A 25,384-nucleotide genomic window follows, 5' to 3' on the forward strand; every position below is an offset into this window, starting at 1 on the left:
GGCTGTAAGGCCGCCCCTCATGTAACGTGATGCTACTTAGGCTCTAACCTGCCGGGTCGATGAGTAAAGTAGTGCAAAGTTTGTTCTTTTGTAAATTCAGTTCTGCTTTTCCAGTTTAACTCTCTGTATATGTATGCTATAAATATATGCTCTGCTGTCATCATCTACAAGCTCGCCTCCTGTCCATCTTCCAAACCGAACGACGCTAGAGGAAGGGTTCGTAAACCTTCCTCGAAGAAACGGACGACCATTGAAATTCTACTGTGGCTCAGTTGTCTTCTTCGCGTTTCATTCTTTGCTGACAGTACGCACAAATGTCAGTGTTTTTTGCGGGCAAGGGGGCGGCGCATATGCATAAAGCTGACTGTGTCTGCATCTAGTGCAGCAACTTTAGAGTAGGCTGGACTCCGATGCCGGTTAAGTGAACCTCGTCATCGCTGAGGTTTCAAAGGGAGGAGACACAGGATCCAGGTGGCAGTATACGCTTAGGCCGTGACGGACTGCAGCCACTGACACCGGGGACCTCCTGCGCAGTGCTCCGTCCAAGGGCGAGCGACAGGCTGTGCCCGTGCGGCGGCAGCCGACTGTGACGCCACTCGGGTACGGCACCGGTGGGCGCGCGCGCGCGCCCTGTGGCGGCAGCGCGTGACGGCGTGGCACGTGGCGTCCGGCGACAGACACGTGGCGTCGACGCCGAATGTCTTCTCGCTACGGCACGCCACCGGAACGGCCGGAGGACTACGGAAATCGGAAGTGCCCGAAAACAGTCGCCTCGGCGTTCCCGCTAATGAGCTCTGCCGAGCGTGCGATGAACATGGTGCACGGTGGCGACAAGGTGGCGAGCTGTAATGAGGCACGCAGTTTTAAGCCTAATTAGGAGGGTTTAAGGAGGAAGCGGCGATTGGACTTGTTCCGGCGTTTGTTGTGGTCAGTAACGTGGGCAACTTATTGGGGTATGCTCAAACGAGACGTAAAGGAAAGGAGCGCGCATGATTGGAGGTGACGTTTCGGTTTCTCATTCCGTCCAGTATATTCCTTTTAATATAACAAGGAAGCATTGATACTGAGGCGAGGTTCACAAAAAAAGCGTGGGGTGTTGGTCGAGGAGAGAATTTTTTGGGTAACTTGGAGAAGCGGAACGAGGGAAAGGGAGAGGAATGGAGGCTTCAGAAGGTGCCGTGGCCTTAGAGAGCAACGCATTTCTTGAAACCTCATCGTTGAAAAAACAAAAATTGTGGACGGCTAGTGTGGCATTCCCATAAAAAGCTGCTCAGTCAAGAGATACAGCTGCCTACCTGATCCGCCTCTTAAATCCCTCGTTACCTGTCTTAGCCTTCGCAACGGAACTGCCCTCGGTTAGGCTCGCGACGGACGCGACAGCTGTTCTGCAAAATATCGTCTATCGCGTCAAGAGGGACGTTCTCATTTGTCCCGACGGCTGATGACGTAGATTGCTAGAGATGAGAATATGCGAGTAGCTACGCCAACAGCCCATTACATTCGTACTCTTCTGACGACAACCGCAAAAAAAAAAAAAAAATAAGGGCGAAGTTGGCGTTACACTTCGCCTCGGCATGCGATGTGTTCCTCTTGCAGACCGGCTTTTCTCTCAAAAAGTCGCGCAGTTTTACTGTTGTTGTGTGGAACCGCCTTGTGTATCAATGTTTCGAGTCTTACATGATATGCGTGCATTAAATGCACGCACAGTGCAACAAGCCTCGTGCATACTCGCACAGGACGCAAGCCTCGTCAGACGGGTGACAGCCCAATATCCGGGCCGACAGAATTCCAAGTACTCATGTAATGATGCTTGAGTTGCAGACTGGAGATGGGCCAGCCGCTGGGCACGGCGAATTTTGGTCGCCTCATCCACTCCTGGTGAACTGGCCGCGGACCAGTTTCAAGAAATTATGACGGTTGATTTTCTGGGCTTGCGAATTCGCTAGTCTTGACGAGTGGCACCCGCCGCGGTGGCTCAGTGGTTAAGGCGCTCGACTACTGATCCGGAGTTCACGGGTTCGAACCCGACCGCGGCGGCTGCGTTTTTATAGAGGAAAAACGCTAAGGCGCCCGTGTGCTGTGCGATGTCAGTGCACGTTAAAGATCCCCAGGTGGTCGAAATTATTCCGGAGCCCTCCACTACGGCACCTCCTTCTTCCCTTCTTCTTTCACTCCCTCCCTTGTCCCTTCCCTTACTGCGCGGTTCAGGTGTCCAACGATATATGAGACAGATACTGCGCCATTTCCTTTCCCCAAAAAACCAATTATTATTTATTGACGAGTGGAAACTTTTCTCGCCTAAGATAAGCAGTAAGGCACTAAGTCAATGGTTCCAATTCTCAGTTTTTTTTTCCAGGTCTACTGGAGCTTGCTCACATTTCGCAATGCGCCTGGTAAACATTGTTTTGCCAAGTTTTGTCTACTATGCCCAGTTTCAGCATTTGTGAGACCATAAGCAGTGGCGTAAATCCACGCAAATTTCAGGGAGGTGCGCGGCTCTACAACCCCCCCCCCCCCCCCCCCCCTCACCGAACAAGAGCCAGATGCGGGTATAGCCTTAAGTGACGATAAACCCAGCGCCGTCAGCAGAGAACCGGGGGCGGAGGAGCAAATAGGAATCAACGAGAGAAGGCTCTAAATAATCCCCTAGTAATGCCCCATGCTATACAGCCTGCATAGTGCTCAATGTGGACCGTTAAATGCGGCCCAGTGGGCTGCATTGTTTAACGGTGGCTGCTTTACACGTGAGTAGAATTGTATCTTTGCCTGCGTTCTTGACCTACGAAAAGCCGACTAATGGACGACACTTTGTTTGTTTTCGGACAATTTTTGCCTAACATATGCGGATGTGGTCCTTGGGTTTGCGAATCCCTTTCTTGGGATCTGGAGAGTGTCTCAACTTTATAAAGCTACCAGCCCTGCTCGAAAAGGAACTCTCTCCTTATTAGAAAAGGATATGATTCCATATTTCGCACTGCTATACGAAGTCTCCTCGCCATATAAGTGAAGCTAGGTCCGTAACAATGTGCTCATATATTGGGTTAGGATACAAAGTGCGCTTACGAGGGGGAAAAGGTTAAAGTTGCGCAGAAGCTGTCGTTTTAAAAATTTCTCTCCTGATGTCTTGCTTTAGGAGCCACTGAAAGGATGGCATGCAGTATTCTCTCTTTATGATCGAATTTTTTCGATTGTGAACAGCTTGAGTAGGCACTCGTCACTTGTACGAACCCGATGTTGCGCTTCTTGTTTTCTGCAACTTTTTCAGCTGCTATACATATGTGTGTTTAATGCTTGTTGTAGTTATTTTTTTCTTTAAGAGCGAAGTTTCGTCATGAAAAGCAAAGGGGCCAGCAAGGGCATAGACGAATGATGACCGATTCCAGCCAGTCTTTAGGAATTAATAGCGGGCAGCGGTCCGGTTCAGAGTCCGGACCGAAGTAACCGCGAGAAGGGCAGGGCCAAATCTATAGATATCGGTCCGTGACGACCTCTAGTGTCGAGTATACATTTATGTTTTGTAGCTTTTATCGAATCTGTAGCATGCGTTGTGCAGTTTAAGCGTTCCAGTTCAGCAGTAGAGTTATTTTTACAGCATTTAAACATCGGCGCTTCCTCGCTCTATAATCATATCCTTCATGCTTCGTTATTTTTGGCTCATAGAAGGCGTGGGCTCGAGATGGTAAAAGGGACATTTACAATTTTCTAATTGGACCGGCACTTTTCAGAAACTGAAAGTGACGGCGGTAGGCGTTGGTCAATGAGTTTCATTTATTTCCTTTTTTTTAAATAAATGTGGCTAGATGATACGACGCAGTATTATGCATGCCGCCAAGGTGAGAGTCGAATCTGACAGCGCCTGTCTCACGCACTGTTAAAATGTTCGCCAGGTCCGAACAAGACAAAGACCCCGAAGCTAAAGGCTCCGGGGTTTGTGCGGTCACAGACTGACTCAATGGAAGAAAAGCCAAGGCTTGAATTAAAATTCAACACGATCACAGGTACTCATGGCATGCCCTTTGATTGTTGGCAGATTGTAATTATGACAGCACTGTTTTTGAACATCTGGTTTTGGTCAGTCATTCTGTGGAAAAAAATCCTCGTTGCAACCGCGGCTTCCCCGTGTTGCGTAAGCTGCTCGTATCATTCGATGCCGACCGAGTAGTCCAGGGACATATCTTAGAAGGGGGGGGGGGACGCTCGCATGCTGTGTGTCCCCCGCCCTAAGTGAAGGAGGGACACGCTAATAATTAAATGATTCATGAATGCCTCATTACCTAACTCGAATATGCGTTTTTAAGAAATATGTGCATTCACTAGACGAGCGCCATCTGCTGGACCATTGCCATACATTGCGTGTTGGGGTTTCAGTGGGTGCCGCATGATGGCGCTACGACTGCACGCCATGTAAGGTGCCTGAATGCCCGCCCGCCTCCGCGGCGCTTGCCCATCGAGACACCCTAACGGCATGCACGAAGTAAATTCACCAGAAACGTACTTCGCTACTCGCTTAATTCAGATATCTAATCTACATGCTCATAATTAGATTATTCATGCGCGCCTCAGTTCATATCTCGAAGGTACGTTCCTTAGACATTGTGCATTCGCTAGACGCGCCTTCATTCAGTCGTGGCGGAGTGGAAGCGTCCGCTTCTCGCATGCCGGAGGCCCGGTTTAGGTTCCCACCAACACCACAATTTTCTTCTGTTTTGAAGCAAAAAACTTCAGTACGCTAGGTAAAGCAGTCGTCGCGTAGAACAGCAGCAACAGAATTACCTTCAACGACGTTTAATCGGGCAAGCAGACGCGGCTTGGCGTCTGTAACGCACACTGGATAGGCAACGCGCCCGCCCTGCCACGCTGGCAGGTGGTGGTTATGCTGCAGTGCCCCGTGTCTGCCACAGCATTGTCAGTGTTATTGCATGCAGCCCACGTATCTTTCTTTCAACACCGCCACGTACCTCAAAGCGCGATTGAGGCGTCCGCTGCCCCAGGGAGCCAGTTATGCGCCCTTCCTTTCCTCAAAATCATCAGAGTCTAGAACGCAAAAGCTGTGGTGTATCGGGCAGCAGACGCGGCTTAATAATAATAATAATAATTGGTTTTTGGGGAAAGGAAATGGCGCAGTATCTGTCTCATATATCGGCGGGCGCCTAAACCGCGCCGTAAGGGAAGGGACAAGGGAGGGAGTGAAAGAAGAAGGGAAGAAGGAGGTGCCGTAGTGGAGGGCTCCGGAATAATTTAGACCACCTGGGGATCTTTAACGTGCACTGACATCGCACAGCACACGGGCGCCTTAGCGTTTTTCCTCCATAAAAACGCAGCCGCCGCGGTCGGGTTCAAAACCCGGGAACTCCGGATCAGTAGTCAAGCGTCCTAACCAACGCGGCTTGGCATCTATAACATTGAGTGCGTTCTGCACAGGATTGCCAACGCGCCCGCTCTGCCCCCCTGGTAGGTAGCGGTTAAATTAATGGTTGATCGCGAGATGTTGGTCACCCAATGAACGCTGCGGCCGATTTATTAATTGAGGCCGCTTCAAGGTCATATCTGCGCCGTATCATAACCTTCAAAGTTTTTACACGAGAAGTGCAGCTTTCGCTCCAAAAGTATTGCACATTTAACATGTACAGCCTGAATATTTAATACTGCTGCAGGCGGTAAGGTTGTTTTTAAAGCGAAAGCTTTACTACGCCAGCCAGCGAGCCATTTATGCCGTATGCTGTACGCCGTATGTCGTATGCCGTGGCCGACCTTGAGCCGCCGTTGTCTAGAAACACCGCAGCCGCGCTCCAACAGATGGCGCCGCCGTCGACGATGCTGCCGTCGCCGCTCGCTCCACCAGAGGAGCTCCGCTGGGGTAGAGGGAGAGGAGGTGTCGCCTCGCGGTGTATATATATATATATATATATATATATATATATATATATATATATATATATATATATATATATATATATATATATATATATATATATATGCGCCTCGCTTCAGTGTATTCTAACGATACCTGATACCTGATTTAATATCTGCAGCGGGTCTTTGGACCCAAGATATTAAACTTATTTTTGGAATATGGCGGAGTGCTTAGCTTGAAGCACTCTGGCACGGGTCTGCCCGGTATTGCACTGTCTCTGGGATCGGCCCGGGGCATATTAGCGCGGCGCGTCTTTTCTTTCACTCTTTGCTCTCCTATCCTTTACCTTTCCTATTTTCAGCACACAGCAGCGAGCGTGGCTCGGCTTGAGCCAGTAGGTAGGCCCGTGCTTGTTCCTTTTTCCTTCTTCCTGTCAGAAGCGTCAGTCAGTCAGTCTATTGTAGTTGTTATGATAATAATAATAATAATTGGTTTTGGGGGAAAGGAAATGACGCAGTATCTGTCTCATATATCGTTGGACACCTGAACCACGCCGTAAGGGAAGGGATGGAGAGCGCGAAAAAGACGCAACAACGACAGAACGAAGCGAGGAAGAGAGAACGCTCTCAAGAGACGCCAGAAGAACGCGCCGCACGACGCGAGAAGCGTCGCAACGAAGATGCAGCTAGAAGCAGTCGTGCCGCGTCCTGGAGTGACTTTTCAACTGCGGAAGAGACCGGCTTGAGTTCTGGAGAGCGTCGGAATGAGACGCTGCATGCGTAGACGACGCGCCGAGGAAACGAAGCTTTCGCCATTCAACTAGGGTTAACCAGAGCTAAACCACAGCCATTTTTTTTCCCTGATAAGTGAGTACGTGTCTGAAATAATTGACTGCATCATGCACAAGGGCAAAGAGCATGGGATTATTTCAAGCGTAAGCAAAGTAGTTCCTATAAAAGCACTTTGAAGTTCTCAGAGTTTCCAAGAGGCGAAGCTGAGTAATATTTAAACCAGTGTTAGTATAAGATCTCGAATTATACTGAAATTAAGGTGTCGGTTATAGTACTAAGAGAAATAATTACTACCAATTTGCTGAGTGAACGTCACATCTGTTGGCCCAGGGCGGATGTTTCCAAAGAGCTTTTCTTCTGCCTCACAGTGCGTATATGTAAAGTGCCCACTGCTTACTCGGAATCTGCCTAGTTTTTTCGACGCCATTAAAAAGGTTTACTGAGCATTGTATTCGGTACTTCAAAACACTTCCATAGGTGCAAAACATCTCGCTCTTTTCACGGTGGACCTGACAAATCAACCCCACAGCTACACCAACGACGACCAGTACTAGAAGGTCACAGCAACCAGAGTCAGCTTCCTTTATTCAACAGTGCTCAGTATGATCAGGCTTATGGTTTAAATAAAGAGCAACCGAAAACACTGCAAAAGAACAGTGATGCACCCCTGAACGTCTCTGCATTATAAATGAATCTGCGAGGAAGACAAGCTTTACTTTTATAACCTGTACTGCAAAAGGCAAGTGCTGTTTAACACTGGTTAATCTCTAGTTAGAAACAAATATATATATATATATATATATATATATATATATATATATATATATATATATATATATATATATATATATATATATATATATATATATATATATATATATATATATATATATAGCCGACAAGGCAAATGAAATGAGGGGCTCGTTTTGACAAACATATGAAGGATGCCAACAGTCACCGAAACCAAGGTGCATAGGGGAATGCTTATAATATTTTTTTCAATTTGTAGTGCCAATCAATTGGTTTAAAGAAGATTACTTATAAATCAGCAGAAAAAACAACGATATCGCCGGTGGGATCCGAACCCACGACCTCCGAATATCCGAAGGTAGAGCACCGGACGCGATATTCGGAGGTCGTGGGTTCGGATCCCACCGGCGGCATCGTTGTTTTTCTGCTGCTTTATAAGTAATTTTCTTTAAACCAATTGATTGGCACTACAAATTAAAAAATATAAACATTCCCCTATGCACCTTGGTTTCGGTGACTGTTGGCTTCATATATATATATATATATATATATATATATATATATATATATATATATATATATATATATGGTGCAGGCCTCATCAAGCCTCCAGGAGGCTTTCTTTCCTGCCCCTGCAGCGTTGCAATGTACGTTGTGATGTTGGAATAAATTTGATTTGATTTGATATAGCGCGCGAAACAGTTAAGCTGCCCTAAAACACTACAAGTACAAATAAAGTTTCGCTCGCTTCCTTCAGTAATAATATTACACGTCTCATTCTCTTCACATTTATTTCAAAGCGAATAATAATTCGTTTATCAACGATGAGTGAAAGGAAAAGAAAAAAAAGCAGGCGAGAAACATGAAGCTGTCGTATCCCGCCCGAAGCCACGGTTCACTCAGCCGCAGAGCTAGCTGTTCTCTTTGTGCGTCGATTCCCGGGGACCGTTCACGAACGCAGCAGCTGCGGCGCGTCGCCGAGCCATTCCGCGCGCGGAACGCAGCTCGATCCGACAGGCGAAGCGGTTTTCGGAATACGCGATGAACGAAATTATGAAGCAGCGGACTTGTTTTGCGCGCCAAACATGGTACACCGAACACTTCATCGCCTGTTTTGTTAGAATTACCGAAGGGCTTTCCCTCTGCGGTTTTCAGTAACGGTGGGAGAAATTCGTCGCCTCCACGGAATGCAGGGAGGTTGTAGCTATGGCCTCGTATTGCAGTAATGTCGTGCAATAGTGCTGTGTTCGCGTAATAACGCTGTGCAGATATGGTTATCGAAGCAACTCAGTGGATGTCACGGGAGAGAAATATAATCGAATGTTGCGGAGAAGCACATGGAATGATGACGCAACAGGGAATTAACAAGTTTAATTTAGGCGAGTCTTACACCGGAATATGGTTAAAACACTGTGGGGCGAAGCTCTTGTCACGGCTTACGCGTATTTAGGCCGCTGCTAGTGATAACAACGCGTCTACAGGTGAAAATTCATGAAGTTAGTAAATAGATCGTTTAGTATGACGTTGACCTAAGCGAAACTTGACGTCGTATAAACCGCGCGCGGCTCTCCGTGCGATGAAAACAGTGCCACCAAAAAAGAAAAAAAAGAAAACCTCCTGGACTGCTTGCCACCAGTTCACAATGTTGTTGGTTCATCTCAGTTCCGTTCACAGTGGCAGTACGTCACGCTTTCAGCATACTTTTCTTTTTTTTTCCAAAAAATGGGACGCCGTCCTTTCCAAAACAACCACGCTCCTCTCTCGCCATTAAGCAGCAGACTGCCCATGAACAGGCTGCGAAGCAAACACAAGCTCCGGGTTCTGATATCCGCTCGGAAGAGTGCCACGCAGACAGGCGTTATCCGCACACCCGCCCCGTTGCGCGATGCGACTCGAGCCCAGGAGCACACCTACGTACCCTCACAGGCAGACGACGCGCGCTCGAGCACCAAAACGTGCTCTCCTCGCAAAGGGCTCGCTTAAAGCTCGAGTAAGAAGAATCAAAGAAAAAAAAAAGAAGCATAGCCAAAGTACTATTTCCAGGGCGAGAAAGGATGCGCGTCCAGGGCAGGACACAATGGCGGCGGCCGCCGCGTATCGTTCCCTCGCGCGCGCGCCGCGGGAGCGTTCTCCGCTACACGGCCGGCATCGCGCTCTCCTATCAGGCTCGGCCGGGGGCGGAGTCTCGCCAGCGGCCGCTCCGCCCCGAGGTCTGCCGCCGACGTCACGCATTGGCAGGCCCGGGTATTCACGCAACTGGTCTAACGGCTGCTCGTGCCAACATGGACGAGGGCAACTCGGAACCCCCAACGAAAAAAAGACGACGCCTGGAACCGCCGCAGACACCGGCCGCTGCGCCCGATGACCAGGTGAGGACCACGGGTCATGGGGCGCTGCTCGCCCCCGTTGGGTCTTGCTGCTCGCGGAACGCGCTAAGCCTAACCTGCTTTCGCGAAGACCGCCGGCTTGAGCCCAGGGCACGCACGAGCGAGTTCTCCTCCCGCCCGACTGTGATTGTTTTCCCGGAGTAGATCGAACGGGCACGCGTTGCGTAATACGTGGCTGAAGGCTAACTTGCCGCTGCTTCCAGAGGCGACAGCAGGTTCCGAACATGATGCATCAGGTCTTCTGGGCTTGGCGAGACCAGAAGAAAACAGCGCAAGAGCACTGTCATACCGGAAACGCGAGTGTAAGCCTAAATCGGGAAGACTGTGGAGCGTCTACTCACCAAGAATGTCGTCCATATTTTTAAACTTTCCTTTTTTTGCGTTTTTTTCATCGCCCTCTCTTTTCCTTGCTCACACTTACTATTCTCTTCAGTGCGATTAATTTTTGTCTGGTGAGCGGCAGTTTTGATGGCATAGGCACTTCGGTGGAAGAGGCAGTAGATACAGAGCGGCAGGTGAGGTCACGACGCGTGTGTTTGTTCCTGTCAAGAAGCTGTGGCACGTTGCGCCTACAGGCCGCCATGTGGTCTTGAAGCGCTTGTCTGCCTGCCGCTACACGCCCTCTTTTCGGCGCCCGCTCTTATCTCGCTTACGTGTACAGCTTTTCACGCGCTGAGCAATGAGCACATCACTCTCTCCGTCATCGCTGCCTGGGCTGCAACACTCGTTTCTCAATAAATTTTGTTGGGGCTTTTCGTAACAATGACAGTAGTACACCGAATAAGTGGTTGCCAAATGCTACTGGTCGTCAGATCCGGGCACGCTTGCTTAGGATTGCTGACGGTGCCGCTGTGAAAACCAAGGATATCTTGAGGGAAACAGCCTTCGCTAGCGGCTCTCAAACATAATCGACATCATAAAAAATGTTCATGTATTGAAGCATACGATATTTCTTTCGGGTGTTCTTCCGAGTGTTTGCTTAGACAATCGTCACTTTCGCTATTGTCCTGTGATAGTTTTCAAACCTGCTTCAGCGCTTTAACATCAGAATGCTGTATCTCGTATTGTTTTGTTGCATTTGAAGCTGAGCTCGAACAGCATGACTTATATAGTTAGGCTGTTAACGCCTAGATCGCGACACACCTACCCTATTTTCATGTTACTTCTGTGAACACAACAATGAACGAATTCAAAAAACTTATAAATGGTTGTTTACCCATTAATTAAAACAAAACCTTTTTGATCATGTTGAGATTTTCATGTACAACATATAAAGTACAACATATTGCGTTTTTAAGCTTTAGTAATACTTTAAATTACTTATTACTGGATAATGTGTGTCCGTGTTAAGAAAAACTGTGGTTATTCTGTTCCCTTCTGCTGAGCTACCCACAGACCTTCAAAAAAAGTGGCAATTTGTTTCGTTACAAAGCGTGTGTAGGATTAGGCTGTAAATATAACCGCTGGTATCATGAGAAGGACTCGCTCCTCCTAGCAGTTTTGCATCCTTTCTTGTATTTGGATCGTTACTTCTTACCCATTGCTTATCGATTATTTCCACAGCCTCCCAGCTTTCAGATATTGCTGTACGTTGCCGTACCGCCTTTTCTTCTGCCGACCTTGTTCCCTGTAACGTGCCACTTCAATCTCCACTTCTCGTTGGCACTCTAGCTCAAGTCTCTTGGGATTACGTGGCGAAGAAACCTCACAGTTCCTTCGTGAAACTCTGCCTTAACCGTCCTTGTGACGTGGTCCTTCCTTGACTCTCTTCACGTCCGCATCAAGCTCGTTGTCACAGAAAGGATTCTTCAACCTGCACCGGCTACATCCCTTGTTCCTCGATACTAACGCAGGTCCACATCAAAGCGGAGACAGAGAGCAACCGGAATGCTAGTCCTAAACAGGCGGCCTCTCCGCCTCCAATGCCGTCCCAGGGAATCACCGAAGTCGTCGTGCATCAAGCAGCGGACGAAGACGACGACTGCGAGCCAGTGCAGGTCAAGTACGAGGTCGTCGAAGAAGTGGTGCCTTACGAATCGTGCACTGCTACCGGCGTCATTGCCGGCATCGCGGCCGACGACGACCAGCAGGAAAATGGTTCGGACAATGCCGCGTCGTCGCCCGCGCTCGTTCCGACCATCGTCTCCGTCGCTGTGGTCGAGGACGACGACGCGGCGACGACGCCAAGCGGCTCGCCCGAGCTGGCCGAGCTCCGCGTCGAGTGGCCCGTGTCTCCCTCGCAGGCCGCCGTGGTCGTGGGGGCAACGCACGCCGAGGCCCTGCCGGAGATGTACGCGCTCGACCCGATGGCTCAGCCGACGCCCGAGCAGCTGGCGGTTGTCGGCGGCCCCGACCACATGCCGTGCGACTACCGCATGATGACCCTGAACCAGGGCTCTCCGGGACACGAGTTCCAGGAACTGCCGCCGCACCACCACGGGCAGGCGCAGCCGTACCTCCTAGCCTCGCCCGGGGGCTACTCGGTGCGGATCCTTCCCGACGACGGGGAGCCGCCGCAGCACGTGAAGCTCGTGAAGAGCGGCGGCGCCCGCGGAACGGTCGTGGTGGACAGCACCGGCAGTGAGGTGGTGCACGGCGAGGTGTTTATCCCGTCGGGTGTGGAGGTTGTCCCGAGGACGACCGCGTACGGACACCACGCCGGTGTGATCGCTGCGCCGGTCACTACGGTGCTCTCGTCGACCGCCGCCGGACCGGCGTTCCTCTCCAGGGACGTGAGCTACGTGCTGCCACAGCAGCAACAGCAGCAGCAGCAACAACAACAACATCAGCGCCTGCCGCAGCAGCAGCAGCAGTCGCACACGGCAGGGATTCTGTCGGCCCAGCAGCAGCCCCAGGCCCCCCAGACGCAGCCCCAGCAGACCCATCAGACCAGGGGTTCCAGGAGCAGTGGCCGGACGAGAGACAGGAGTGAGTATGCCCGTCTTCCATTCGTTGCATTGTGCATTTCTTGTTAGTCTTGAAAAAATGCTCATCACGAAAGCGAGCAGAGTGCTCACGGGCAGAGTAATCGCAATAGGAATAGGGACGATGCAATAATTTGGAACCAATCATTATCTATTCTGAACTGATCACTATCATGAGGCGCTGTAAAACTTCGTTTCACAGATGCGATAGCTCTCAGTGACACCTGATGCTCCGCAGACATCTGCACGTAAGCTTTACAAAATACGCCAGTCCCTATTGCCCAATACCGGAATACCGAGGTGAAATTAGGAGAGGGTTAGAGGTAAAGAAAATGTCTCGTTGAGATCTGTAGGCAAGAAAGGTCCACCTGTGTCCTAGCATCACTAACTGTGTATGAGTGGCACGGGTGACGATCTGACCCAATGTGCGGTTTGATGCTCCGACAGTGTCGCAAGCCAAACAACTACCTGAAGCAAACTGCTTAGTAATCAAGGAAACAAGTTTTACTCGGTTCCAGAAGAAACAAAAGCCTATTGTGGCATGGAATTTCTTCGTTGCCATAGAGGGTACCAACCTCTAAACTTTATCGATAGGGTGAGCGGAAACCAAATTCGTGGTGCACTGAAAGCTTGCCGTGGGATACTCGCCGAAACCGACACAGCTTTCAGATAAACTATGTAAGATAAATATGTAAATGCTGTGCAGAATGACTACTCTGGCAGCAATTTGTGGTAACATAAATATACTGCTAACTGCAAGAGCAAAAGTAAAAATATCTTATCACGTGACTGTGTGCCGCACATTGTTACTTCCTTGGTCCAATGTTTAGGGAAATCCCCCAAGGTGCCGTAGATTTATAATAAGGAGTAATTACTCATTCACACCTGCTCAAGCGCAATAATATGGCTACAAAAAAGTTCTACAGCTTCCACAGGAACCTCGCAGTTCAGGGAAAATTCGTCCTGGTCCGGGGCTCGAACCCGGGACCACCGCCTCACCGAAGCAGTCGCGCTGCCAGCTTAGCTAACCGGGACTGTACTAGCGTAAGTTAGGGCAACTACTAGAAGCTGGAAGAGTGTTGGTCAAATTTTTAGGGGAATGCCTCATTGTGGAGTAGATGTGTAATAAGGGAGCAATTAATCCTTGTGTGTGTGCTTGCCGTCCCGGTTAGCTCAGCTGGTAGAACGACTGTACCGGTGGGGCGGTGGTGCCGAGTTCGAACCCCCGACCAGGAAGCATTTTCTTCAGCTACTAATATTCTGTGGAAGCTGTATAGCTTTCATTTGCATCCATATGGCTGCGCTTGGGAGGATGGTAATCAGTAATAGCTCATTTATTACTGTGACTTAAAGAAGCACGGCATCTTTAAGAGCTCCAACAAAGGAACTGAATTAGTAAGTGCAATAACATATGGTTGATCTCCAGTTCTTATTTGTCTTTGGTGTGGCCTGAAGCACGCTGGGCTAATGTGTTCATGAAGTCTAAAGCACTGATAACAGACCGAACTTTAGAAATCATCACAAATGTTGACTTTTGGGTTTGTTGAATATCCCGCTTTTTAAGCACACTGTGGAGTTGTTTGCTAATTGCTTTAACATACACAGTAAGAATAGCTACGCGCAGCTTGAGGACGGACGAGTTGGGCGTTTTATTGATGGTTTAGCCATTCCACTTGATGTCCGCAGCCATTACTTTTTATTCTATTTTTCGGTCGTCTTGTGTATATCATACAGTACCTGTGCAGTTTAGAAGCGTTTAAACTATCGAAGATATTGAGGAGATCGAACGTAATCGATTTTACCATTTATACTGCCGTGTTTTACCTGGTCAGACAGATTTCTACCCCATATCTCTATTTTATAAATGCTGTCATGGCTCATGCACACGCGGGCACAGGTACGGCAATCTGATTGATTGATAATCTTTATGGACTGAAATGGGAGTTAGGAGCAGTGGGTTAGGAAGAGGTTTGGAGGTTAGGCTAGGAGTGGTTTGGTTAGGTTAGGTTAGGATAGTATACGGCAAGCAGGTCGCTTCGTTGCACATTGTGCCGGTCATCATGGTCACTGGTATAGTTTCGCTTGTCTACCCCCTCCTTTAGTTTGCTTTTGGTTTCCTGTTTGATTTAGCCTTTTCGTTCAAGTTTTTTTTTCTTCTCCCGCCTACCGTTTTCTCCCCTCTTCTCCAAAAGTTTTCATCACTATTGGCGTTCATTTTCTTTACTATTTTTTCTTCCCTTTTTGCCCTAATATGTGCGCTAACCGACTGGCGACTATAACGAGCATTACTTCAAGCAGGCATTAAGAGGCGCAATTATGCAGATTTTATTTCAATGCGGTCTCGAGCTTCAAGATCCCTTCCTTCCCTTTGGCGACGACTATGCTACCTAGCGGTAACTTATTACGAACACGAAACCTGTGCCCTCGACCGAAAGTAAGCTGGGATGCTCATGTGACACAATGGTCTCCATAAAGATAACTTGTCGTGGTGCCTCTTCTGAGCTTGCATTGCTGGTTAGCGGCAAGCGCTCGTGTTTGGGTCATTTTTGACTGATATATCACCACCCAGATCATTGACTTTTTTTCATAGCCATCCGTATAACATCTATCTTCAATTTCTGCTACATCCACAAGTACATGAGCGCTTTCTAGCCCACTTAGCATTCGCCATCTGCCTGGGGTGGCGTGCAATGGTTCGAATCGGCTACCTGATCATTTTCTAAAAGAACTGGCCCTGTTATTTTCAGAAACCAGATCTCTGAAACGTGAACTTACTGCTACGAAAATCCACCTTGACACGTGTTTCATTTCTCATTGAATGCTGGATTTTCCCGCTGCGGTGGTTCAGTGGTTATAGTTCTCGGCTGCTGACCCGAAAGACACGGGTTCGATGCTGGCCGCGGTGGTAGAATTTCGATGGAGGCGAAATTCTAGAGGTCCGTGTACTGTGCGATGTCAGTGCACGTTAAAGAACCCCAGGTGGTCGAAATTTCCAGAGTCCTTCATTACGGCGTCCCTCCTAGCCTGAGTTGCTTTGGGACGTTAAACCCCCATAAACCAAATCAAGCCGAATGCTGCATTTTATCGTTTCGCTGATGTTAAAAGTTGGTGGCCCTTTTCCTTTGTTCGTGTGCTAACACATTTTCTACTGCTTCTTTCAGATGTTTTATTTTTATTTTTCCTGTATATTATATTATCAATCGATTAATTTTCATAATGTTCGTCGTCTGCGGTGATGTGCTCGTGTATAGATCGTGTGCGTAATATTTGTAAGCATGTACATGCTTTTTTCCACTTCAAGCTCTCAGGAATCATAAACAAGTAATGTATTTTTTAAATTTACCGCGGTAATACCCAGGCAGCGTTAACTTCTGAAAAAAGTTATGAATTTCCGGAATATCATCAATAGTGCTCTCTCCATTGCAAAAATGTTTAAAAGAAAACTAAGCGATTTATTAAGACAGAGATCAATAAAGGATAACTAAATTTAGCCAATCCGGATTATTCCTAAAAATGTATAAGGACGATAAAACTTTAGCAAACTACACAGGCTTATACAGCAAATCAAGACTAGAATCCAGAAATGCTCAATCACTTGCAAATTCAGCATTGCTACCACAGAAATGCTAGGAAGTACTGTAATTAGCGTAGATTTTACACGGATTTATCTATCAACAGTCCTTCTGCGCCTCTGGCAGCAGACATTTTGACCTTGCTTTAAAAACTGAGTAGTAAACGACCATTTCTGCAATTATTTGAGCAATTCAGTTTGTTCTGAAAGCAGAAATGTAAATTATTCTCACTTTTACACTCTGCATCACGTGTGATATGTGGGCCATTGCAGGGCTAAGGCCTCCGCGGCGGCTCAGTGGTTAGGGTGGTCGCTTGAGCCAGAGGACGCTGGTTCGATCCCGGCAGCGCCGGTCGCGTTTCGATGGAGGTGAAATGTTCAATACGCCTGTGTACAGTGCTATATCAGTGCACGCTAAAGAACCGCGAGTGGTTTAAAGTAATCAGGAGCCCTCTACTACGGCGTCCCTCATAGCCCAGCTGTCCCTTCCGGATGCTAAAGCTCACATACGGTTCATGGTTCATGGGGGTTTAACGTCCCAAAGCGACTCAGGCTATGAGGGACGCCGTAGTGAACGGCTCCGGAAATTTCGACCACCTGGGGTTCCTTAACGTGCACTGACATCGCACAGTACACGGGCCTCCGGAATTTCGTCTCCATCGAAATTCGACCGTCGCGGCCGGGATCGAACCCGCGTCTTTCGGTCCAGCAGCCGAGCGCTGTAACCACTCAGCCACCGCGGCGGCGCTAAAGCTCACATACCATCCATAAATACAAAGAAAGAATGTAATTAGAGCATCTGCTCTGCGGAATATCACCAGGCAACGACGGGAACTTCTGCGTAACCATGATTCCAATTTTATTTGTAATAAAATTTCCAGGAAGAAAATGCTTTTACGCTAAAACAGATTAAGAAATGAACACGACACAGACCGAAAATTCTTCAGCAGAACGCAAGGGTCTATAGAGCTGAACTATAACGTCTGCCGCGTTTTGTCTATCAGAAACCACTCACACAAAAACTCTTGTGCGCTGTTTGCTCTTCAAGACGTGTGTGTTTTGTGCGTAAAGCCAGCCTCGTGTGTATAAATAAGTTATAAGGCCAAGGAGCTCAAGAGGGAAATGCACCGACAAGACATTTTCAACACTCGCACAGCCCGAAATTCTTCGCAGAAATATTTTTCTCTCGAAGTGGAGGTGTCGCTGTCCATAAGTAGAGCAAATAACTCTCTGAGAATTCCATTTTCTCCGAGTTACGCCCGTCGTGCAAGCTATGCGGCAAATGTGTGGCTGAAAAATAGCAAATGTGTGGCTGAAAATGGCAAATGTGTGGCTGAAAAATAATGCATGCCTACCTAACCTCAAGCAACGCTGTATTGTTGCAAGGCTATGCTTGTATCACAAAATATATAACTTTACTCACAACTGTCCTATCCAACCTGCTCATCGTTCTTCAGCCCGCACAAGCCACCACAAGGCCGTTTACCCACCTCCTGCTCGCACCATGACCCATCTTCATTCCTTATTCATCCAAACAGCGCGTGACTGGAACAGTCTTCCCACCAGAACCATCCTTCTTACAAACCCGGACCATTTCAAGAAAGCCATCGAAACTATGCTCTATTAACACAAGGTTGTTAGCCCACCCCTCATGTAAAGCCCTCAAGGGTCCTTGAGGTATCTATAACAAAAAAAAATAACGTATGTCTTACGTACCTACATTTAGACCGCGTACAGAAAGGCATAGCGCCGCAAGACTTTCTCGATGAATTTTTGAGAACCTCATCACAGATTAAAAGCCGGAGTTTCGGGGGGAACGTTTTTAATAAAATAGAACAGTTAAAATGAAAGTTATCGTTCATATTTCGAGATGAACTGGACCCATATAACATGAACGCCCGACCGTGTCTTCCCTACTGCGCTTAGACTGAGCGAATTGTGCTGTGCGCACACTTCAGTGAACAACAAGCGAAATAAGAAAACCCGCGTCAAGAATTAAAACCCCTCCGACAAATCTGTTCAGCGTTTCGTTAATGGGGAAGAAGGGAAATTCAGGTAGTCAGTGTTCTTCCGAGCTCGCAAAATAGTTTGAGCACACAAATTAAGCTCTTTTTTTTTTTCATTGTGCCCTCCTTACGCGAATTTTAAAAGGAGGCCTTACTCTAGTGGACATCTGCCAATTTCAGAAATCAGGTGGGTTAAAATCCGACCTAGAATTGCTCAAATCGGAGCCACACTAGGAACACGCGGAAGGACTTATAGCATCCTATGCGAGACTGTACTGTATTCCCCGATATCTCGCGCCCTGGCCGATTGGAGAAGGGGGTGTCTGATGAGCTCTGTGAGCTTCCAAAGCTCTGTCCCCAATTCTGTCATCATTGTCACCATCAGCACTCGAGATCTAGCTTCTTCCTGAAATTTTCGTGACGAATGCGGCCCTAAGGCCGAATTTGATGAGTTGTGACGAAAAAAAAAAAGAAATTCAACACCCTCACGAAAGCTACATGAAACAGCTGCTATAGTGAATTCCAATTAAATGCTGACAGAAGCAATCCAGCAACTGGGAAAACCATATTTTTATGGGAACTACATATTTACTCTCATTTTTCTCGACGAAGAAGATATGCAAAGAAATAACTGAGCATTAAGGACCACCTGCCAACCTCACCCTCAATGGGTGGCCCAAATCCTCCATGATCTGACGAAGGAGGACGACTTGGACGGAGGCGTTTCTCATCCACGTCGTCCTTCTTCTACTTGTCTGTTATCTTTTTGCGCTGGTGCATCAAAGATCGTGGAAGACCAACTATCCCAACAGCAAGTGATACCCCCCCCTACGCGCAGTTTTGGTCAGTGATTTTTCACGTCGTAACCGAAAATTCTCTAAGTTTGACTCAAAAGTCCCTACTTCAACCCCCTTTTCCCTACACAAACTTGAGAACTACGCTAGTTCAGCAAGAAGTAAGCATTTTCGGTTCTTAAAATATTCTGAAACTACGTAATTCCTTTTCGCCAGAATTTTACTTCTCAATTCCCTGGAAAGGGAATCACTGGTCTTGGTCAAGTGGACCCGGACCACAAAGTTTCAGGCCGCGAAGACATTTGATGGTGTCGTAAGTGTCCCGCGACATTTCTGAACAACAAACGCCGTGGTTTAGAGACGTTTGACCTAGATTAATAGTTATTCACAAGCACAAAAAGATAATGCTCAAAAGCAGTGACTGGTCCGTGAAACAAGTGACGGCGAGTAATTCGGTCTGTCGGTTGTTAGTCTCCGGGGAGTAATGGGTTTATTCTAAAGAAGGAGTAGTATTCTCGCTCTGAGGATCACTGGAGATATTGGTCTGGTGACTACCTGGCAAATTACTTTAGGTGGCGCTGATGGAGATGTTGAGGCAGTTTTATGGCGCACGGGATCTATGACCAAAGCGCACCACGGTACTTGGTGTTTTCGTCTACTCTAGCTGGAGTCCAAGACCCATTTCCTGAGCATTTCACCCTACTAAAGCAGAGCACCAGACCAGGGGAAAGCTTGTACCCATTGTATCACCGGTGGGTATACCCAGCGGTAGCGGGGATCGAACCTGACACCTACCGCATGCAAGGCGGGAGCTGAAACCACTGGGCCACCGCAGCGGTGAAGGTGCCGAAGATGAAGCGAAATACATTCGCCCCCGCCGTGGGCGTGTGCCATTAAGCTTGAGGACACCATCACCATCGTCAAATCTCGTTCACAAAAACATGCAAAAGTGATTTTCGCAGGGTACGTTAAGACCCGTGCGCCTGAGAAATTTTAACGGGGCTTTCGTTACACGTAACTCGGAAACTGCTTAACAATGCGTTGCTAATTCTTCAGGGATTAAGCACTGGGACAGTGTAGTTAGTCCCCGAAGAAATGACCAAAGAACTAAAAATGGGTTGACGTCCCTTCCGGTCGAAGCTGTACGATGGAGCCACAATTCATCAACACTCTGCCTATTGCCTCGCTCGGCTGTTCCGGTCACCTCACAGGCGCCGGCTTGTCACGAATCGCGAAGTTCATCATCTGTCTACTGAGCAAAGAAAAGTGTCGCAAGCTTAGTTTCACGTTAAGAAGGGATATGACAACACTGCGTATTATTTCTCGGGCGAAACTGTTCTAAAGTAGAATAAAAATGTCACGAGTAGAATAAAACATTAAATATTGCTTCTCGAATATGGTTTATACCCAGCAATAATTCCTGCCTTTTTTCTGCTAGTTATTCGCCGCCGTATTAGATACACAACAAACGTCTCCCTGTTTTGTAATCTGCCAACTATACAGTTTAGGATTAGTGAAGCAGAAAACCGTGTTGCTGGTGTTGAAAAGAGGGACATAGGGTAAAGTCTAAAATTGAATAAATGGAACCATTATTTATTATAATATAATCTGCAGCTTTGTTCAGATGCTTGGCTTGATTAAAATACAAAACAAACAAGCAAGCAAGAACGAAATGGAATGCCTCACGTTGTTTACAGGGGCAAAGTAACGACAAGAACCGCGCCTCACCCCATTTAATCAGAAGTGCACTCAAACCCAGGCAACTTAGGTCATGTGGTTGCACCTTGGCCCACAGTCTAAGCCAAAACCGTATAAATAATGGAACTAACTGCATAGCTAAGTCATTGGGGTGAGCGGCTGGTCCGTAATGAGACTAACTGTGGTTAATGTCGAATGGGGGTAATCTATAAGGACGGGAATGGTTGCTCTTTTCAGGACTAATGGCGCAATGTTAGGCAATAAATGGACTAACAGCAGCGTAGGTAATCCCTAAACTGCTAACCCATGCGGCAAGTCTTTTTTTTTTTGGTTCATGGTGCACATGTTTCTTATGTCTCAGGCCCATCTAGATGACTTGCTATATGGCCAAATGAGACCGCTGGAGCTTCTCTAATGACACATTAAAGTGACACCGTATATCAGGATAAAATCCATCGCACAGCTGTATATAACGCTGCAAGAATGGCATGGACAACATGTAAATGCCACGTAGTTCTCGTGGTACCCCTGTACCATAAGGCGGTATTTTACTAAAACTTCCAGAAGTATTTTCACCCCCCTTATGACGGAAAAAAAAGGTGATAGTTGGCATGCCATTCCTCACTCCGCATCCCAGCGTACCTGACAGCGCCCACTGTAGGGTCGCCTGCATCCTATGGCCAAGCAGGGCACGTCCAACGACCGAACCTAGGTGACATTTTCCACAGTCGTCAGATGAACTAAAAAGTTTTCGCTCAAACCATGCGACGCTGCTTAGCCCGTACGATTTTCGGTACATGGCTTTCACCGTAAAAGCGCTCATTTATTGAGATTTTGGCAAAAGCTAGAGAGCCCGAGGTGATCAAAGTTAACATTGAGAACACCTCTGTGGTAACCCTCTTACCCATAAGCAGAGTTTATAAATTCGCGATGTCAAGCTCAAATTTGTAGCGAATGGGGTACAAGCCTTTCTCTAGGGGTAAAATCGGTGGTGTCCCCGTCAGTGTCATAGCATGTGTGTCAACCGACAACTGTTCCCTTCACCCGCTAGCTGGTGCGAATATAGTCCGGCAGGTTCTGGGCACCATCTTTGCCGCGCTGTTCTTGCCAAGAAAGCACATTGTTTAAAGTTGCATGATCAGATGAAGTTGGTCGGCTCACGGGCGGCTAACCGTGAGATGGGCATGGAAGCTGCACCATAGGGTCCCCGCAAATCGTTCTCTTCTCGAAGGTAAACTGAGATTAGGGACGGAAGGAAGGAGAAAGGATGCAGGAGGGAAGGCTGAGCGCCTGTGCGTTTCTCCAACTCCCGAGAGGGGGCGCGCTCTTCGCCGCTGTCGGGGGGAAGAACAAAGAAATAAGCATGCATGATGAGATTCAAGACGACGGCGACGACCAGGCTGCAGGCCGCGTTCCGTGGCCCCGACGGAACAGTTGTCGCGGGAGAGGCACGTCACGTGATGAAGGGCGACGAGCGCGCACGCAGCTATTACGTCGAGCCGTCGTCGTGAGTTGGCGCGCCGCCGCATCACGAACCCGAAGCGGCTGCGCCGCTCGCTCCCAAAGGAAGGAATAACAAAAAAAAAAAAAATATGCAAACGAGCGCGTTAAAAGAGTTCTCTCCGCTTTTGAGAAAGATCGCGAGCGGGGAGTAATAAACGCGAACTGTCGCTTTTCTCATCTCCTTCGCGTGCTGCCGTCGCCGCTTTGAGCGGGAAAGCGTGAGGTTCGCGCGCGGTGGCTGCGCTGTGTGCGTGCGCCGGTCTCTGCAGGCGCTCGCTGCAGACGCTCGGCCTATATATTTCTCCGGAGAAATCAGCCGCGCGGCAGCAAGAGCAGCAGCACGCTTGCATGCACGAACGCAGCCGGCAGCAGGCAGTTCGGGACAACGAGCGAGGCGCTTGAGCAGGCGGGCAGGCAGGCAGGCAGGCGCGAGCGCACACACACACACACACTCACTGCTGGCGTGCAGCGGCGGCTGCGGCACACACACAGACATGGCAGCAGCCAACGCACGTGGCCGGACATCTGTGCTGCAGGTGCCTCTGCACTTGTGCCGCCTGGGATCTCGCCGATCCCCACGAACACCCTTTGTCAGCAGTCCTTGTCGAGGGACAACGAGCGAGAGCGCCCTGTAGCAGCTCGGAGATCTCTCACAGTGTGTGTGTGTGCCCCCCCGACGCGTGTCTCTCTGCCCGCCGCCCGAGTTGCCTGTCCCCGGGCCACTCAGCTACAGCGTCGGCGAAAGCGCCGCCCAGTATAGAAATAGCCGCCCTCTCGAACGTCCGTCTTCCGGCGATTCGGTCTTCTCGGACCATGGTAGTCGCCCAGACCAGCCGTCAGGCCTCGCGGGGCTCGTCCACGGGCCCCGGCCGCAGAACCAGGCGAAGGACGACCGTGGCTCGCCTCCGTACGTACACCACCACCTCGGCGACGTGCGGCGATGTGGAACGCGAGTTCCGTGGCATGCCGCCTTCACTCTCGCTTCCGCTCTCTCTCTCACTCACTCACTCACTCTCTGTGTCTACCTCCACACCGTACGAATAGGGAGAAAGCACTGCACGCTCATAGGGAGACGCGCACGGATCGATTTTGCATTGCACTCCTGGAGTTCTTAAGCGTAGTCTTAGCTGCGCAAAGTCTTGAATCACTGGGCCAAATCTCTTGGCACAGCCGCCGGCCGGGGAGACTCGGGGGTGTTCGGCTGCTGAGCACAAACCCATAGATTCGACGCCTGTAGCGATGGCTGCATTTCTGTGGAGGCGAAATGCAAAAACACCCATGCGCTGATAGTTAAAGAATTGTTCAAAAAACACAGGTGGCCGAAATTAATCCAGAGTCCTGCACAGCGGCTTACCTCACGGCCTGTACATTTTTTTCTGGCACGCAGAGCTCAAGCAGTTAACCGGACAAGTATTTCACGCTTTAGGGATGAGCTCTCTGGTTAGGGAGGCGGGGGTGAGCGAAATTTGAAACGTACGTGGCCTGACCGGGAAGGTCGTTCCAATCCTGTGGTGCTGTGCAGGTCTGCTATGTATACTAGTGTTTCACCACTGCTGTGCAGTGAAGAAACTAGCTTTATCCGTTGCAGTAGAAATATTTCTGGGCACTTAAAGAGAAACTGGCTCAATGAGACCTCCAGCGAGAGGTCCTGAAGCATACTGAAGAGGTCGCTCACGCTAATTCACGAGCAAATACTGCCTCCAATCATCCCGATAGACATTGTGCACTCACATCCACGTTTACTGCGTCAAAAAATACATTGTAAGCGACTGGGTGTAAGGTAATGACTGCAGGCCCAACATGTCATTGGTTGTGAAGGGAAATGAGACTGGCAAATGGACATATGCGTTTAAGTCTACACTGTGAACTCTATGTCTGATGGCACCTCTCTTTCTTGCTTAAAAATTGTGCAGTACGGAAGCGAGTAAAGGAGAGCGCACTTCTTAGAGTATTACTGATTTTCTTTGCGTGCTAAACTGGCGGCACGACGTTATGCCTCAATACTAACGGAAACTTAGTGCAGATATGACCTTGCACGCAGAACCGGTGCGTTTTGGAGGCTCATATTTTTATTAGGGCTAACGGAGTAAAAAGATGATAATGCAGGTATAGTGCATAGATCTGCACTTTCAGTTCATAACAGGAAACAGCAGGAGGTTAAAAAAAATAGTGGTTCTGGGATCAAACCATAAAGAAGCCCAACAAAAAAAGTAGAGAGAAAACGGTCACATTTCGTTAAGGCAGTGGGATATTCAATTGAAAACGCACTGTCCAGTGCCACGCGTGCATTCCTTGCACGCAATTTTTCTCTCCAGGCAAATTCGAACCAAAAGCGTTCTCTGCTCTAGTGGCATCTTTACTTATTTTCACCGGGCGAAAGCTTCAGGTCCATAAAGCAAAAAAATATATATAAAAGTATAACTGCGCACTGCGCGTAATGGCAGAGCTGCTAACCCTGACAAAATGGCGCCAAGTTCTTTTTTTCCGGTTCACCTTATTGGAAGGCATTTAAAATGAAAAGAAAAGCTGGAGAGTGAGCTCTAAAGCTGCGAGGACCAGGCAGGGATTGCGAACGCCGCAGTTTGCAGCAACCTAGTGACGTCACGAGCGCTCTTGCAGCTTCGTGCCGCAGGTGCGTGCTGTTAAGTTCCATCAATTCCACGCAAGAGAAGAAAAAATAAAGAAAGCGAAGCCCGGCTACGAAGCTATGCCGGCGAGCACTACCACCTGTGGGCCGTTCGTTGCAGAGCGGCTGCGCTAAACGCGCGATCCGCGCAAACCCCCTGGAAGCGAGCTTGAAATTAATTTTAAAACTAAAAGATAAAAAAACGTAACGTTCTTAACTAACAGCCGAGTCAATGTTTTTTTTTTTTTGTGAGGGATCCCTGAAGCATCATTTTTGCCGTTGGAGTTTGTCTCGGGTACACCTTGGCCACTCGACACCGGTGTCATGCTAAATAGCTACATGTGCAGGCCAGGCATCACGTCGGTGCACGCACGATCCTAATATAACCTGTCCTAGTATACATGTCTCGTCCCTGTGTTGTAGGCGCGCATAAATAGAAAAATCAACCCAGCGATGGTGATTACATCCTTCGTGACGCAA

General features: G+C 48.5%; 1 protein-coding gene across 1 annotated transcript in view; it reads left to right on the forward strand.

Moving 5' to 3' along the window:
- Nucleotides 1-9,624: 9,624 nt before the first annotated feature.
- The window catches only part of LOC144093457 (uncharacterized), a 31,239-nt gene continuing 15,479 nt past the window's right edge, over nt 9,625-25,384 (forward strand). Inside the window, exons 1-2 of the mRNA XM_077626854.1 lie at nt 9,625-9,764; nt 11,636-12,710. Of these exons, the coding sequence (XP_077482980.1) occupies nt 9,678-9,764; nt 11,636-12,710 (1,162 nt within the window). The 5' untranslated portion in view covers nt 9,625-9,677. The remainder of the gene's footprint in view (nt 9,765-11,635; nt 12,711-25,384) is intronic.

This window comes from Amblyomma americanum, chromosome 6 (genome assembly GCF_052857255.1).
Source record: "Amblyomma americanum isolate KBUSLIRL-KWMA chromosome 6, ASM5285725v1, whole genome shotgun sequence".
NCBI classification, from domain to species: Eukaryota; Metazoa; Arthropoda; class Arachnida; order Ixodida; family Ixodidae; genus Amblyomma; species Amblyomma americanum.